Genomic DNA, 18,130 nt, shown 5'->3' on the forward strand with positions numbered 1-18,130 from the left:
GTTAATGATTGAATAACCTGCATATAAAGACTTCAATCAAAAATGATTAGCCCAATCAAACATAAAGAATACAGTGACAGACATTCAGATGGGTGTTTATCGCCACCTATTGAGCAACAATTTAATTTCTACAGTCTTCGTTTGGCTTTACTCACTATCCATTACATTATTCCAATTCAGAGGCATACAAATACCACTTTTTTATACAATATGCCCACATCTTAAAGGTCACATATGCAGTTGAAGTCAGAATTATTATCCCACTTATTTCTTGTTTTATTTTGACTAGAATAAAAGTAGTTTTTATTTTTTTTAAAAACACACTTTAAGGTCCATATTATTAGCCTCTTTAACCTATTTATTTTTTTCGAAAGTTTACAGAACAAATCATCGTTATACAATAACTTGCCTAATTACCCTAACCTGCCTAATTAATCTAGTTAAGCCTTTAAATGTCACTGTAAGCTGTATAGTAGTGTCTTGAAGAATATCTAGTCAAATATTATTTACTATCATGATGGCAAAGATAATATAAATCAGTTATTAGAAATGAGTTATTAAAACTATTATGTTTAGAAATGTTTGAAAAAAAAAATCTTCTCTCAATTAAATAAAAATTAGGATAAAAATAAACAGGGGGCTAATAATTCAGGCGGGCTAATAATTCGGACTTTTTAGTGGAATGACTAATGGCAATATATTTACTATAAACCTTTGTACTTTATGCACTTCATGCATGTGTAGCCTATTTTGTATACTATTGTCCATCCAATTTATTCTGACTTGTTCTTCATAAGAAAATGACTCAAGGACAATGAGTCTAAGAAAAAAAAAAAGATTTTTTATAAATTTGAACACGTTAGTTCATGTTCATAAATTTGGCTTGAGTTCAGTTTAAATGTAGGTGCTAAACTTCATCAAATGGTTCAAAACACACATTTAAAGTCTGAATTATTCGTCCTGATTTAATAGCCCATGTATATTTTTTTCCCAATTTCTGTTTAATGGAGAGATCTTTTGCCACATGGTATAACTCTCTCTTTCTCTCCCAAGTAATAAAGTTTGTTACAGAAATATATCTCATTATTTTGATATGTCATTATATGACTTGGTCATGATGGTAAGAATAGGCATTATAATGAGATTAATTATTACAAGAAATATCTCATTATTGAAAGTAAGTCTCCACCTATTATTACTGAGAAAGTGAGTCTATTAGTTTCACATTGTGACATTATGATAAGATATCCTATATATTTTTATTTAACGGGGAAACTAGCTTACCTGCGTCCAATCCCGGCTAACTTCCGGAAAGGCAGAGTAGCCAATAGCGTTAGAGATAACAAGTACACCAAGTCCCGCCCCAGGACTGACAAAAATCAAATCTGTTTCGCGCGAGCAGAGAGAAGAACCAGCGAGCGAGCGGAGAGAACTGATCGCGCGCGCGCGCTGTAGGCATGACCTCGCTCGCGAGAGCGTCCATCGTGCGCACAGATGATGATGTGAAGGGACTTGTTTTCTTGCGCTGGATCAGTTGAGCGCGCGCGAGCTGTACTTTTCTCGCGTGTAGACCTGTAATCTGCTCACGGTTCACTTCTCCTCGCGCGCAAACATCACCGCTGCGCTCGATTAATATTGGCATTGATTTGCCGCCATACTGATTGGTTTGAACTAAGTCTTACTCATGAATGAATGCAGCACACTCAGAAACGTAATAAGGAACTTCCAGGTACAGACGTTCAGTCTACAAGCTGGAATACACGCCAAGATCTCATGGCCATGACGCAGCTTCAAAAATTCGTTTTAAACTGGAAGTACGAATTTGCTCGAAATACGCAAAAATAAACAATTTTCACATTCACATATACGACTGTCAACAGCTCAAAAATGTGTTTTGGTGTTTCGTTACCGTTTAAAATGGCATTTTAGAGCGAAAACGATCCACGTCCACACTGGCATTTGACCTAGCATTCCTAAAAAGCCCTCTTTCCAAACTATGCCATCGTTCATTGTGATGTTTCACATTAGACATCGTATGTTGCCAAATTGGTCAACATCTCCCAATCCTAATGTAAGTTGAAATTAGGGTGGACAGAACAGTCTACAAATATATATATATATATATATATATATATATATATATATATATATATATATATATATATATATACACACACACACACACACATATATATACATATATATATATATATATATATATATATATATATATATATATATATATATATATATATATTAGGGGTGTAACGATTTATCGTTGTACGATTTATTGCGATGCAAAAATGTCTCGATATGCATTGTGGCGTTATGACGATTTGATTACGATATGACGTCCGTTTTCTCTTAGTAGTTGAGCTGTTTGCACGTGAGCCACGTTCCACCTGCTGTCGCACGTGAGTTCAGATTGCAGCAGCAGTAATGTTAGCAGACCAAGATGAGTGGAGTTGAAATAGAGGATGGCCCATCCTCTCAAAATCAGACGTCTGGCAAAATTTCGGTTGTCCAGTCATTGCTTTAGACTCGTCCGCTTTTTGACACGCATACTGGGTCAAACATCCTAAGTTTTAAAGTCTTCACAGTGATTTACATACTTTGCACAGCGACATGGATACCTCCTAATGGTGTTGAAAGAGTCACATACTGTATTTATAAGGTACAATTCACCCTAAAATATCATTCTGTCTTCATATAATGATGTATTGGCCGCCGCAAAATCACACAAGACGTGAGCTGTTACTACAGAGGGCGGATGATAGACGCGCGCGTATGGCAAGCCGTTGTAGCATTTAAACCTTTGATCTGACTATCCATAAATATATTTAGAGATATCTCTAATTATATTTTGACTAGTCATAATTATAATTCGACTAGTCAAAATATAATTAGAGATATCTCTAAATGAATTTAATTAAATATGAATTAAATATATTTATGGATAGTCAGAACAAAGGTTTAAATGCTAAAAAGGCTTGCCATACGCGCGCGTCTGCTTCAGTGAACAGAACCTGCAGGTTGTGACTAATAAAGTAGTAAACAACATTCAGTTTGTGGAACAGAGTGATCGTTCAGGAGCAGCGTGGGAAGTATGAACAGCACTTAGCAGTGGAAATGAAACCGAAAACGTACACATTATTTAAACAATCATATCGCATTTTAGAGTTATGAATCCGACAAGCATTAACCCTTTTGAGTACAGAGGTACACAAAAATGCACGTCAACATGATACACTTGATAGCGCCGACATCAGCGACGCCGAAGAAATAGTAAACCTGCCTAAACTGCTGAAAAGAGTCACGACTGTCCTGTGTAATGAAAAGACGGCCACCCTGTCACTCATCATGCCCAACATGAAGACAGCCATCCATAAAAGCCTCTCAGACAGATACACATGAGTTCAGGATTATCTTATAGAACTGCTGATTACCTGGAAATGTGGATTTTTTTTGCACACAGAAAAAACACAAGTGACCAAGCAAAGCCTTAAGCTCTTACTATTAAATTCAATTGAATAGAAAGCTTATTTTTTTGCACTTTTACTTATATTGTTCCTTAATTTTGTCTCTGTCATTTCAATAATATTTTTTAAGAAGTTTTTAAATTGTTCTATTTTCCAGAGACAGGCCTGTTTAATTTATTTTCTTAAAGAAGGTTCAGTTTAACAAGTTGAAACAAAAGAAATACATAAAAAATAGTTTACTTGGTAAAATTTGCATTTCAGTTAAATTTTCAATTTTTATTCCAAATATCGTGATACATATCGAATCGTGAACATTATATCGTGATACACATCGTATCGTGAGCTGAGTGTGTCGTTACACCCCTAATATATATATATATATATATATATATATATATATATATATATATATATATATATATATATATATATATATATATATATATATACATACATACATATACATATATATATATATATATATATATATATATATATATATATATATACATATATATATATATATATATATATATATATATATATATATATATATATATACATATATATATACATATATATATACAATATTAAGTACCATTCTAAAAGGTGATATCTTTTCTATTCTTCTTTTGTTATTGTTATCTTTTTGTTTTTTTTTTTTTGTATTTGTTATAATTGTGTAAGTCCTCGTAACAGAATAATGTTTATGAGAAATTGTCTGGTGCATATTGAGCGAAAAGTGTGTTTCCTACAGGTGGTTTGTACAACCCCCTCACAAGTGTGAAGCACACTCGGAATTGCACGATAAAAAAAAAATCAACAGCTTCTCTCTCAAAAACTTTGAATGTATTTGGAAGCTATATTGTGTGGTCTTGGTCCAGTATTAATGAACATCCCTCTTGTTTGCCATGCTAGAACATCATTAAAGCCGGAAGTGCCATCCTCGACCCGCTTAACCAGGAGCATTGGGAGAAGATCCAGCGATCTGACGGCGGTACGGCAAACCTGCTCCACCAGTTTGAGGAGTACGCGAACACTCTGGTCCAAAACGTGAGGAAGACCTACCTGAGACCCTTCACCATCATCACTGACAACATCAGTTAGTATCTCCTTCTTCACCCTGCAGCCTCTGCTCTTCTCAGACCTAAACGTATTTACCATTTTATGTCTTCCCATTTAAGTTGTTGCGTTAGATTTTCTGGACTCCACTGCAAGCCAAGAAAAGATTCCTCGATTTCAGGAGGTTAAGGAGGTCTTCTCAAAAGAGATGGAGTGTTCAGTCCTGTTCCCAAACCTGCTTATGTCAAAGAAAAGCAAAGGTTCTTACTTTGAACTGTATTTCTTCTGGCCTTCGCTAATTTTGGCATCCTTGGTAAACATACTGTAAGTAAAGAAATGTCCTTGTTGATTAGGTTTTTGTTTGTTTGCTTAAAGAAGATGCTTGAGTTGTTTTTTTAATGTAAGTAGAGTATAGTACAGTTTTTATATTTTTTAAAAACAAAATCATTTTTACGGTCAGTATTATAAGCAATATAAAACCCCCTTTTTTAGTGGCTGCAAAACAAACGGCTGTTGTCCAGTGACTTGCCTAATTACCCTAATGTGGCTAGTTAACTTAATTAACCTACATAGATACGCCTTTAAATGTAACTGCTAGTTTGTTCTAAAATAACTAGTAAAATATTATGTACTTTCATCATGGCAAAATAAATTAATTATTAGAAATTAGTTATTAAAATTATTGAAAAAATATTAGAATTTTTTGTCTCTTTTAAATGCCACTGGAGAAATATTTTAAAAAGGATTACAATTTTACAGGAGGGTTTTAGATAATTCGATCTAATAATTAAACAATCTTCAACTGTATTTTGCTCATATGTATTTATAGGGGTACCAATTATTGCAGCAAACCTATATTTACCTAAATATTGGTTTCTTGACAAAACTTTTCTGCGTTTGCGATTGATTGTTATCAGTGAGTTATTTTTATTTTTTTGAGTTTTTTTATTCATATTATGTGGAAAAGATTGACACTTTTACATCCTTCTTTGCACATATTTACCAAGGGATGCCAATATTAGTAGAAGGAACTGTACAAGCATTAATATTTATGGAAATGTGATCAAAATGTTAAACTTTATGCATCTTATTACACTATAGATGCTTTAAGCACTGATCCTCCATCTCAGATTAACTCAACTGTGTCTGTGATGAGCATGGATGGATCGGATGTTGTTGATCTGATACCATCCATAAAGAAAAGAAGCCATGCAGAACAGCCTGATCCCCCTGCTGCAGTGATGGTGATGATCTACAGGTCTCTGGGTCACCTTCTTCCAGAGAGTTACGATCCGGACCGACGCAGTCTAAGGTAGATTTTAAGCATTAAATTTATAAACTATATATATTAAACTTAAGCAATACTTGAAAAACTAGTAATTGATTAGGAGTAATATTTTAATAAAATTTGAAATTTGAACCAAGATTAAAATTCTGGATGATTCATTCATTCATTCATTTTCTTTTCGGCTTAGTGCCTTTATTAATCTGGGGTTGCCACAGCGGAATAAACTGCCAACTTGTTCAGCTCATGTTTTACGCAGCTGATGCCTCTCCAGCTGCAACCCATACACACTCATTCATACACATTACGGACAATTTAGCTTACCCAATTCACCCACAGCGCATGTCTATGGACTGTGGGAGGAAACCCATGCGAACACGAGGAGAACATGCAATCTTTACACAGGACCCAGCCGAGGCTCGAACCAGGGACCTTCTTGCTGTGAGGCGATCATGCTACCCACTGCACCACCGTGACACCCTGGATGATAGATTTGGATTTAATTAATTTGGATTCATTTGTCAAAATTTTAATTAATTACAATTCTAGAGTTAGAAGTGGATTCCGATTTAAAATGAAAAAAACAAAAATCTAAAGTCACTTATTTTAACTAAATCAATCTTTTTTTAAACTTCACAATTGTGGATACTTAGTCAAAAGAAGTGAATAATACTTGTCAAATTTAAAATCAAAGGTCAAAAAGATTATGAGATAAAAAGTTTTTACAATGTCATGAAATGAATGGTATAAATTATTCGAAATTATTAGAATTATTAAAAAGTCAAATTAGAACATACATCGTGAAATAATGCAAATATGACATGATTTTTGTCCTGATTTAAAAAAAATGACAGAATTAATTATGTCATTACTAAATTATAAGCTTTGTATTCTTAAATTGGTATTTAGGCAAGGCAAGTTTATTTGTATGGCACGTTTCATACACAATGCCAATTCAAAGTGCTTCACAAAAAAAGCACTGTACAAATAAACTTCTTGTTTATTAATAATTTAGCTTTTTAACAAATAAACTAATTTACAACACATTAAGAAGAATAAAAGGAACATAAAACACTACAAATATAAGAGTATAAATAACAAAGAACAAACATTATTGAAAACTATTTTAAAAATATGCAAAAACAGGGTTAAAAGGAATTTAAAAAGGAGGAAAAATTTGTTTTATAATAAATTCTGAAATCATGGGCTTATAGTAAGGTATATGAAATAAAAAGTCAACATTGTTAGATTAAGCCATTAATTCAGTCATTAATGCATGGTTCTGATAGGTCAATTATGGCATTCCAAAATATGTTTACAGTATCTCAGATAACACCAAACAGAACTAATAGCACAGGTTCACTTGGATACTACACCATCTTGAGACTTGATAATAATATGAGTAGATTAGTGTATATACAGTTGAAGTCAGAATTATTACCCCCCCTATCAATATTCTTTTCCTAAATGATGTGTAACAGAGCAAGGACATTTTCACAGTATGTCTGATAATCTTTTTTCTTCTAGAGAAAGTCTTATTTGTTTTATTTCGGTTAGGATAAAAATCTGCTTTAATTTTTTAAAAACCATTATAAGGTCAAAATTATTACCCCCTTTAAGCTATATATTTTTTGATAATCTACAGAACAAACCATCCCTATAAAACTAACTTGCCTAATTACCCTAACCTGCCTAGTTAACCTAATTAACCTAGTTAAGTCTTTAAATGTCAATTTACGCTGAATACTATAATCTTGAAAAATATCTAGTCAAATATTTATTTATTTGTCATCTTGACAAAGATAAAAATAAATCAGTTCTTAGAAATTAATTATTAAAACTTTTATGTAAGATTTTCTCTCCATTAAAAAGAAATTGGGGGAAAAATAAACAATTAATAATAATTCTGACTTCAACTGTATGTGGTGTTTTCCACTTTCTCAGACTGCCAAATCGTCCTGTCATCAACACACCTATAGTTAGCGTGGTGGTCCACAAGGATGGAGAACCGCTCTTAAGCCCTCTCCAAAGACCAATACTGCTGAACTTCAGACTCCTGGAGACTCAGGAGAGGACCAAACCTGTGTGCGTCTACTGGAACCACTCCATCATGTAAGTGCTTAATGAATTAATAGTATCATTTATCTTTCATAGATTGCCCAAAGAAAGCTACAGTATCTTTGCTTTTGTAATGATTGCAGAATAAAGATGTATTTTTTTGTGATAGGGTTGCTGGTGGAGGTGCCTGGTCTTCTAAAGGCTGTGAGTTGGTCTTCAGGAACTCCACTCACATCAGCTGCCAGTGCAGTCATATGAGCAGCTTTGCCATCCTCATGGACATCTCCAAACGAGAGGTGAGACTTAATGAGCTATTGTGGTTTGTGGAGATCAAGGTTATAATAGTTTTGTATTTTTCGTTAGTTTTAGTTTTTATTTCGTTTTGACTTTTTGTTTTCAAATTCAATTAGTTTTAATTAGTTTTCAGAGGCAGATTTACTAGTTTTTATTAATTTCTATATTTTGAAATGACTTAGTTTTAGTTTAGTTTTTATTAATTTCAGTATTAGTTTTAGTTTTTTTTTCTAAATGAGGATATTTGTTTGGTGCAAGTTTCAAAATCAATAGAATAAATATTGTATAATAAAAACTTACATTTTATGAAACCTGTATTTAGAGGGTACATGAACACTATTATCTACCAATACAATACCCATCCTCAAATTCAAATACAACAGCCCACAAGATAGCAGCCTTAAGTACAATATGTGTGCAAGGCTGCTCTGAGATTAGATACACAGTAGTGATGGGAAGTTCAGATCTTTAACGCGGATGTTAGGACTCAACATTATAAAGTCAGCAATTATAATTTCAGTCAGTTAAAACATCACTATGATCTGAAAAATGTCTTATAGTAAAGTTTTGCAACCCAATTGAATCATGATTCACTTGTTTCAATTCCATTACTCTTTTCTATTATGTAATAAACACGTTTTTCACCAGATTCTCTCACTTAAGCCCTCGGTTTACCCACGGCACAGCAGGCTGTCATGTACTGTTTGGTTCACCGCTTCTCAAATTTGATCTCAGTGTAACGTTACTGTTCTAATAACTGAATGAGCGTATATATTGGATTATTTCGAGTCAGAGTTGGGTATTAGGCTTGTTAAAAAGAAAGTCGTTTGTGGATAAGTGCTTACTGTAGATGAGAATTTTTTCAAATGATTCAGTTCGTTTTGGTGAATTCATTCAACAGGTTTACTTAAAAGATCAGGTTAAAAAGATTTTTCACGATCGCGATAAAGAAATAAACCCCATTATTGGGCACAAATTTGTTAAAGTAATAGTTTTAAGTGTCGAATGCTGTCACAGTGCTGCTGTCATGTCCACTTGTTGTTTCTGTCGTGGGAGCAACAGAGAGGACTGACTTGAGGAGAAACGGCTCGATGGTAGCAGGCTCTTGAAGTCCGCATGGGTCAAACACCTGCAGCACAAATTAGATTTACGAAAACAAAGGAGGTTTTTGCTCTAATTTTAGTTAGTTTCAGTTAGTTTTGTATGTACACAATATAGTTTCAGTTAGTTCAAGTTTTTTTTTTCAGTTTTTTTTTTAAAACTCTCGTTTTTATTTTTATTTCAGTTAACAACAATTATTTCAAATTTTAGTTTTCGTTTTTTCGTTCGTTTTCGTTAACTATAATAACCTTGGTGGAGATGCATTAAACAGCCTTTAAAGGATGATTGGTAAATAGCCATGGTTTTTAATTAAAGGTATTAGTTCATGCAGAAAATGAAAATGTTTAAATTAAATGAAAATTAAATTATTAATTACGCACTCTCATTTTGTTCCAATGCCCTGAGACCTTCTTTAATCTTCTGAACACAGATTTATATCTTAAATGAAGTCTGAGAGCTCTCTTATCCTTCATAGACAGTAATGGTCCTGAGATGCTCAAAGTCCAGAAAAGGTACCAAAATAATTGTTAAAACATTCCATGTGACTTCAGTGTTTCAACTTCAGTCATACGAAGCTCCAAGAACACTTTTGTGCACAAAAAATTTTTTAAAACCATTGCTCCTATTTAAAATACACCAAAAAAAAAATTTTATAAATTCATTGTAAATTAAATAAATATCCTGGTCTGATGCAGAATACATGGGCAATTTACAGTGAGTGAAGGCGTTTTTAAAATTTTTGGTGCACAAAACTGTTCTTGGAGCTTCGGATAATTACATGGAATGTTTTGACAATATTTTTGGTTCCTTTTCTGGACTTTGTCTCTGAACCCTTGCTGTCTATGGAGGGTCAGTGAGCTCTCGGGTTTCATTTTTAAAAATCTCAATTTATGTTCTGAAGATAAGCGAAGAACATGGAACAACATGTGGGTGAGCAGTTAATAACAGAATAATTATATTTGAGTGAACTAACCCCTTAAATTTGGGCCAATCTGGATTCTGAACTTGCATTAAAACTCCACTGCAATGATTTTATACTGGGCAAAGTGTATAAACTGAGCAATAACAGAGGCCAGCGGAAGAGCACCAGTATACCAACCGATATTTGGACTGGTAGCCACATATAGAAATGAATGACCAAACAAACATTCATTCAGGTGCCACATATAGAAATGACCAAACATTCATTCATTCTCTTTTCGGCTTAACCCCTTTATTCATTCAGGGTTGCCACAGCGGAATAAACCAATAATTTTTCCAGCATATGTTTTACGCAGTGGATGCCCTTCCAGCTGCAACCCCTCACTGGGAAACATCGATACCCACTCATTCACACACATACACTACGGACAATTTTAGCATACCCACTTTACCTGCACTGCATGACTTTGGCCTTGTGGGGGAAACTGGAGCAAAATGGCCAAGCGCTCAGGGGGAAAAAAGATATTCTGCATTAAGTTTTAAATTCAGTGAACATTGTTTTTCTTTCAAAAAGTATGCAAAAATATACATCTAAAGCTAGAGTAAACATTTTCACAATGTACACAATAGGCATCATTCACAATACATGTGGATCTGTTGATATGATTTTATGTGTGAATTTTGTTTGTATTTGAAAAATTCACTAGGTAGAATCTCTGGAAAGATAGAAATACTGGAAGAAAATCCTAAATACTGAAATTGGGCTCAAACTAAGTTATCTTTAAGTCTAGATTATGCTTTCTTTCTTTACAATACCTATCAAATGCCAGTGCAGCTGTTTTGTACAGCATGGAAATGTTAATTTGCATTCTTGTTTGGCCTGTCTACTGTTTTTATTGTTTACAAATATGTTTAATATAGCATAATTTATAAAGTCAAAGTCAAATCAAATTTATTTCATATTATTTGTCAATACTAATTTTGGGGGGAAAAAATAACTTAAAAATGAAATTAGTCCCAGAATCAGCCATTTTGTTTGTAAAAATCATAAATCTGAATTGTCTATATTTTCTAGTATTCACACAGCTAACTTAGGTTATTCTCGGTTACAGCATGGTGACGTTCTTCCTCTGAAAGTGGTGACCTACACAACAGTGTCAGCTTCACTGGTGGCCCTCCTCATCACCTTCCTCCTGTTGGCCATTCTTCGCAAGCTGCGCTCCAATCTACACAGCATCCACAAGAACCTGGTGGCCTCCATCTTCCTCTCAGAGTTCATCTTCCTCACTGGCATCAATCAGACAGACAGTCCGGTGAGCCATACTATAATATCAGCAATGTTATTTTGTTGTAATTATAACTTAGCAGTCTCTGTGTGATACTAAACCCTTGCTTTTCTAGTTTGTTTGTACAGTTGTGGCCATTCTTCTACATTACTCATACATGTGCGCATTCGCCTGGATGTTTGTGGAGGGGCTGCACATTTATCGAATGCTGACTGAGATGCGTAACATCAACCAAGGCCACATGCGCTTCTACTATGCTATTGGCTGGGGGATTCCCGCTATTATTACCGGTATGATGCGCTCAGCTGATCAACAGTTAACCTACTGACTGATCGCTAACATGAACTAGAGCAGCAATTCTCAATCCTGGCCCTCGTGACCTCCTGCTTGACACATTTTGCACGTCTCTCTTGTTTTACACAGCTGATCTAGATAAGCAGCTCATTAGAAGCGATTGCCTAATAAAGAAACTGTGGCTGCATCCGAAACCGCCTACTACTCAGTAGGTACTGCATTTGAATTTAAACGTACTATTCGGCTGTTAGAAAAGTATGTTCTATTGACCTTATTCTAAAATGCAGAAGTGCGCCTGTTTTCGCGATTGTCTTAGAACTTCCGATTCAGTCGCCTATGGGAGAAATGACTAGGAATAATAAACGGCGGAAAATGGTCAAACTACTTGCTCTACAAACAAATGTTTGCATGACTACACAGTCCAAGTAGAATAATATAATAAGAAAATATCAAATTGCAACATCAAGCAGCGTAACGAGCAGTTTTTAATGTCAAAAAATGAATGGAAGTGAATGTGACCGGAAGTCGCGAGATAAAAAGATCCAAATGGCAGCGCCTGCTCGTCCGCGGAGAATAAGGTGAATATGGTATGAATGTGGAAAAGTATGAATTGAATTCGGACGTACTACATGCACTATTTTGTCATGGTCACGTGACCTACCTGCGTCAGTTGCGTCGCTTCACTTCCATTCATGAATTCTCTCGCGTGGAATTATGGGATAGCGCAGCGTGCATGGGATGCGCACTCCAAAATCTCGACGGAAGTAGTAAGTCATCCGGGTACTTCTCGCATACTGATTTTCGAATTCTATGAATTCGGACATACTACTTGCCTCGCATACTGATTTTAGCATACTATATAGTATGGAAGTATGCAGTTTCGGACGCAGCCATCGTTCCTATTGACATGTTCCCTACAGAGTGTTCACTGCTCTCCCCTGGTCCCTGCATAAGTACAACTGGCTGAACTAGAAGTTTACTTAATTTAAAAATGAATTATTTAACTTCACTTATTGCAGCATTTTTAGGTGATGTTGATTACAGAAGTTTGAAGGGTTATTTAACTGTAATCTTGAGTAAAAGTCACATCTCACACATTTTAATGCCTTTTGAATTAAACAATCTGTTCCTTCGAGCTGCAATCCTGGCAAAATATCATGTGGTGTTCAATTAGTGGGTCACTTATGTTCGAATGGAACAAACCTCTAAGGTAGTTAGCCTAATGTTCAAAATTTAGAAAAACAAACTAGAAATCTACAAAAAAAACTTACAAAGTGCCTTCAGGATGACGTTAAAGTAGTAAGTTCTCAACTAGGAATCTTCTTAAATGCCACAAAAAAACCTCCTAAGTGACCTTAGTATTACATTCAAGTGTTTGGTCCTCAGCTTGGGGTACATTAGTGCCTCACTTAGTGCCTCACTTGTGTTGTTTGTGTTTGGTGTAAACCCAGCCCTGTTGGCCTTTTATAAAGGACACTGACATCATGAGGCAACAACTCCCGTTGTAGTGTCCACACAAACACACTGTACCCAAAGTTTTGAAAAATCTTCACCCTGGGCGGACTTTTCAGAATGTTTTGGTTTCAGTCACCTGATACTGCATTTTCATATGGACAGTGTTTTGAAAATACCCATGTTTGTGTGGACAGGGCCTTAAATGGACAGTATTAGGTGATCTACCTGGGTGCCAGGGCCAACTACAGGGCTGCAGAAATCTTACAAAAGGACCTCAAGATGACTTATTAGAGTATTAAATTTTCAACCAATTTTATTTGAAAAGTTGAAAAACAAGCAACTTGGTCAAATTTATAAAAATACCAGATAAATTCTGAATGTATTTAGTATTGAAATTTGGAAAGATGTTAGAAATATAAACAGATATAGTATTAGATTCTTAAAACCTGTGTAGTTTGCTCTTTGATTGCCCACTAGTGCTGATTGTGTGTCTGTATCATCAGGTCTGGCTGTGGGTTTGGATCCGCAGGGTTATGGAAACCCTGACTTCTGCTGGCTGTCTGTTTATGACACTCTCATCTGGAGCATCACGGGACCAATATCCATAGTAGTGCTGGTCAGTTTGTGTTTTATTTATCTTATTTAAAAAAAATTTTCAAACTAAAGTGCTGATTACTTATTGAAAACATATCTCTTTGTTTAACAGATAAATATAGTCCTAATTGTGCTGGCAGCCAAAGCCTCGTGTGGACGGCGCCAGCGAACAGAGAAATCTGGAGCAATGTGAGTAAAGCAAAAGTGTGTAATGATCAAAGTGAAGAATATTTTTGGTAAGCAGGGTTTTTACATTGGTTATTTGCTGTTGTTCAGCTCTGCTCTTCGAGTGGCCTTTCTCCTCCTGCTGCTCATCAGCGCCACCTGGCTGCTGGGTCTGATGGCGGTCAACAGTGATGTGCTGTCCTTCCACTACCTATTCGCCATCCTCAGCTGCTTACAGGTACAAATGCACCCATATGGTTATGGAAAAATAATGTATGTTAGAATTGAAATTAGAGACATCTTAGGTACTAAGAATGTCCATGTTGTAATTTTAAAAAGGTAAAATAAATATGAATCAGTTTCAGAATCAAGTTCAAAATGCTTTGTTTTATAGTTATTTATATTCTTCATTTAAAATGTACAGATATTATTGTTTGTTGCTGTTGCTGATAAAATAAATTATATTTATATTAATAATAATAATTCTATTATATTTGTATTTTATTTTAAATAAAAATAAACAATGTACATCAAAAATTGCTAAGTAAATAGATATAAACAAAATGTAAATAACGAAATATATAAAATAAATTTTAACAAAACAAATCCTAATAAAATTGGGTTGTATAAATGTAATAAAAATAATAATAAAAGTAGTAATAATAAAAATAGTTAAAAATCTAGATCAAATCAAAATTGTAAAATGTTAAATTAAGTACAATAGAAAAAAAATAAAGGAAATTATTAAAATGTGGTTTAAACAAATAATACTAATAATTTTGAGCAACAGAAAGAAGTAAATAAAAGGACATTAAATAAAAGTTTAAATAATAATATGTTACATTAAATACAAATAAGTTGGGTATTGATCAAAACTGTATGAAATTAAGTTGCACTCTTAAACTAATAAGCTTTTATATTAAAAAGAAATTATAATACATGCCAGGATTCAGTGTTGACGTGTTAATTTTTTTTATTCCAGGGCATTTGCATCTTCTTTTTTCACTGTATTCTCAACAAAGATGTGAGGAGAAACCTGAAAAGTGTCTTTACAGGAAAGAATATACCAGCTGAGGATCCCAGTGTAACTCGGGCTACTTTACTCACGGTGAGTTTGACTTAAAGTTGGATCTAAAGGTGAACATTATTATGCAGGCATAGTTTATTTATCCTCTATCATTTTCTTTAGCGTTCACTGAATGGTGACGTCTACATGGAGGATGGAGGTCTGTACCGAACCACTATTGGAGAATCTAGTGTGTCTCTGCAGAGCTCAGTCAGATCAGGAAAGAGTCACGGTAGCAGTTACCTCGCTTCCACATTCAGGTAATTCACCACAGATTCATATTGAATACCATGATTAGCCAATCAGAATTAAGATTTCCATGTTGTAAAAAACATCTCAATTGAATTTATTACATGAAAGACTTACATGAAATTCACACAGACCTTGGCTTTCTGTCACATGATAACCTGGTGTCTAACTTAGCAAAGTTAGAGAACAGTTTATGAATACTCGATTTTGTTCAGAATGAATTCTTTAAAATGTTGAGGAATTTCAGTTGTTGCTATATCATGCTACATAATTTGTTATACTTTTTTCCACACTCAAATCTTGATCTGGACAACCTGCTGAATATCATTAAAGAGCAGGTCATACGGTGTTTTAAAGGGCCCTATTATTGTGCTGGAGTCCCCTACATTTAAATCCAGCTAATGTCTGAAACATTGTGATTTTTTCAGAATATGCTCTTAAAATCAATAGGAACGATTTTAATATGGTTCATTTAAGCCAATTCAGGGCTTAATTCTTTTTTGTTTACTCACCCTTTTAAATGTTCCATAACTTAATAAGTTTTTCTTCTGTTAAACACACAAGAAGATATTTTGGAAAATGCTAGAATCCTGTAAACATTACCTTCTGTAGTAATTGTTTTTCCTTCTATGGGGGTCAATGGTTACAGGTTTCCGAAATTTTTCATAATATCTTCTTTTGTGTTCAATAGAGGAAATAAACTCGTAAAGGTTTGGGACCACATGAGGGTGAGTAAACATTGAGTTATTTTTTGAGTAAAATATCCCTTTAAGGTCTGTAAATTCCTTCCTTTGCTTCCATAAGCCAACTTTGATTTGATTTGTCAGCTGGCCAAGTGTGTTTGAATGGTCTTTACGTCTCTACATCCTGTCTGAAATGGGAATGTTCTTATTTTGTGGACAGGTGTCGTAATTCGACTTCTCATCAATAAGAAATTATCAGACAGGAGGTTTTGAATATCAGAAAATAGACTTTATTCTAAATAATAAAGCAGAGAAAGAGCAGAGCAGACCTCATAGCATTCTCCTCCTCTTTCTCTTAATCTTTCTAAAGTCTCTGTGTTTTCCACAATCTTTATACAGGTTATTTGACACACCCCTAGGTGTCTCATTTTAACTTTTGACCATTTTAGGATAAGTTTTTACTCTAGGTGGCCCTGTTATTCTTGGCTCTCAGCCCACTAGCTCATGTCAACAGAGATGTTACAAGTCTGTGTCAGCAATTGTTTTGACACCAGAGACATAGATGCAAAATAATAAGTGTTTAATACATTACATTGTCATGATAGGATAATAACTTGATGATATGTTACTCACTCTAGCTTCTGACACATATAGCTTCATACAAGTATTTAACATATATAATCAGTGCTTTACATATTCAGTTATTCTACACAATCATTCATTCTTCAGCATAGCCTTCTCCTAGTCTTGCTCCTGTGCAGGCATACTCATTTTACACAGTATTTTTAACACACGTTGGCATGTTTGCTGCAAACACTCCATACTTTTTGAAAAGAGAAATTTAACTGCTTTACACTTAGAAAATACCTCACACAGAGAGAATAAAAGCTTCTTCACAGGCAGGGATTATGCAAATATGTTGCTTTGTGTTTTCGTAGATTACAGCAAACAAGAATATAGCAGCAAATAAAAAATTAATGCGATTCATAATCGACTATAGTTTGAGAGATATTGGGCTCTATTTTAACGATCTAGGTGCAAAGTCTGAAGCGCATGGCGCAAAAGCATTAAGGACATGTCCGAATCCACTTTTGCTACTTTAAGGACTGAAAAATAAGCTCTGCACTGCGGTGCATGCTCTGACAGGGGTGTGCTTATTCTTTTATTGAGTTAAGGGTTTGTTTTGAGAATAAACAAATCAGAGTCCCATTCCCTTTAAGAGTCAGTTGCATCACGCCATGGCACATTTGCTATTTACAGGGCGGACTTTGTAATTGGAAAAATTCTTCACTACTGAGAAAACGGTTAAACCGAGCGTCTGCAGCAAGGATAAAGAACAAGCCTCCTCCATTCGGCCACTTTACTTTCTCTTTCTCTTTTGTGGAAAAGGAAACAGTGTTGTGCACACATACATCTATTAGCCTAGGTAATTAATTTAATTTGTTAAGGGCAAAGATTTGCCTCAAAACTCTTTTTAAATTCAGTTCTAATTTCCAGCAAATGAATAAATGAGCAATAATAATGAATTGTGATCAAAAAACCAAACACACTTCCATATTCATATGCGCCATATGGTCCAAAACCTGACAGGTGGACCAATCTAAACTTGTTTTTAATAAAACAAATATAAATGTGCGCATAATAAATAATACTAATAATAATAACATTATACAAAAGCAAATTGTCATTAATAAACTGTAAAAGCCCTCTGAGATGAAGAAGGCATGGAGGCAGTGGTTTTTATATTTATGTAGAAAGTGATAATTTTTGTAATATTTTAATCCTTTATTTTTTTTTCCTTCGTAAAGATATTTGTGTATTGCTGTACATCCTGTGCATTTTAAGCAATGTGTTCGTGTTTAAGGCACACAACTAACCTGCTCTGCGCTAGACTTTAGACCTGCTTTCATCTGATCTAATATGCAGTTTATTTAGTTCCTCAAAATAGCTACGCACCAAAAATGCACCTTAACACACCTCTTTTCTAGACCGGGGCACTCATGAGTCCACAAAGTGGCACAAATGTATTTGCTATTTGAACAATGCGGCAGAAAATGGAAAAAAAAATTAAGCTTGAGTTTGTCTGAAAATAGCAACATGTTGGGGCAAACACATCCCGCACCCTATTGCACCGAGCG

At 34.5% G+C, this 18,130-nt stretch overlaps 1 protein-coding gene across 1 annotated transcript in view; it reads left to right on the top strand.

Moving 5' to 3' along the window:
- Positions 1-18,130, top strand: part of celsr1b (cadherin EGF LAG seven-pass G-type receptor 1b) — a 112,617-nt gene that overhangs the window by 80,796 nt on the left and 13,691 nt on the right. Inside the window, exons 19-30 of the mRNA XM_087312112.1 lie at positions 4,398-4,581; positions 4,664-4,801; positions 5,643-5,853; positions 7,771-7,938; positions 8,054-8,180; positions 11,313-11,513; positions 11,602-11,776; positions 13,739-13,851; positions 13,942-14,018; positions 14,106-14,232; positions 14,977-15,102; positions 15,184-15,320. Coding sequence (XP_087168238.1) covers positions 4,398-4,581; positions 4,664-4,801; positions 5,643-5,853; positions 7,771-7,938; positions 8,054-8,180; positions 11,313-11,513; positions 11,602-11,776; positions 13,739-13,851; positions 13,942-14,018; positions 14,106-14,232; positions 14,977-15,102; positions 15,184-15,320 — 1,784 coding nt within the window. The remainder of the gene's footprint in view (positions 1-4,397; positions 4,582-4,663; positions 4,802-5,642; positions 5,854-7,770; positions 7,939-8,053; positions 8,181-11,312; positions 11,514-11,601; positions 11,777-13,738; positions 13,852-13,941; positions 14,019-14,105; positions 14,233-14,976; positions 15,103-15,183; positions 15,321-18,130) is intronic.

Source organism: Danio rerio, chromosome 25 (assembly GCF_052040795.2).
Source record: "Danio rerio strain M-AB ecotype USA chromosome 25, GRCz13ab, whole genome shotgun sequence".
Classification (NCBI taxonomy): domain Eukaryota; kingdom Metazoa; phylum Chordata; class Actinopteri; order Cypriniformes; family Danionidae; genus Danio; species Danio rerio.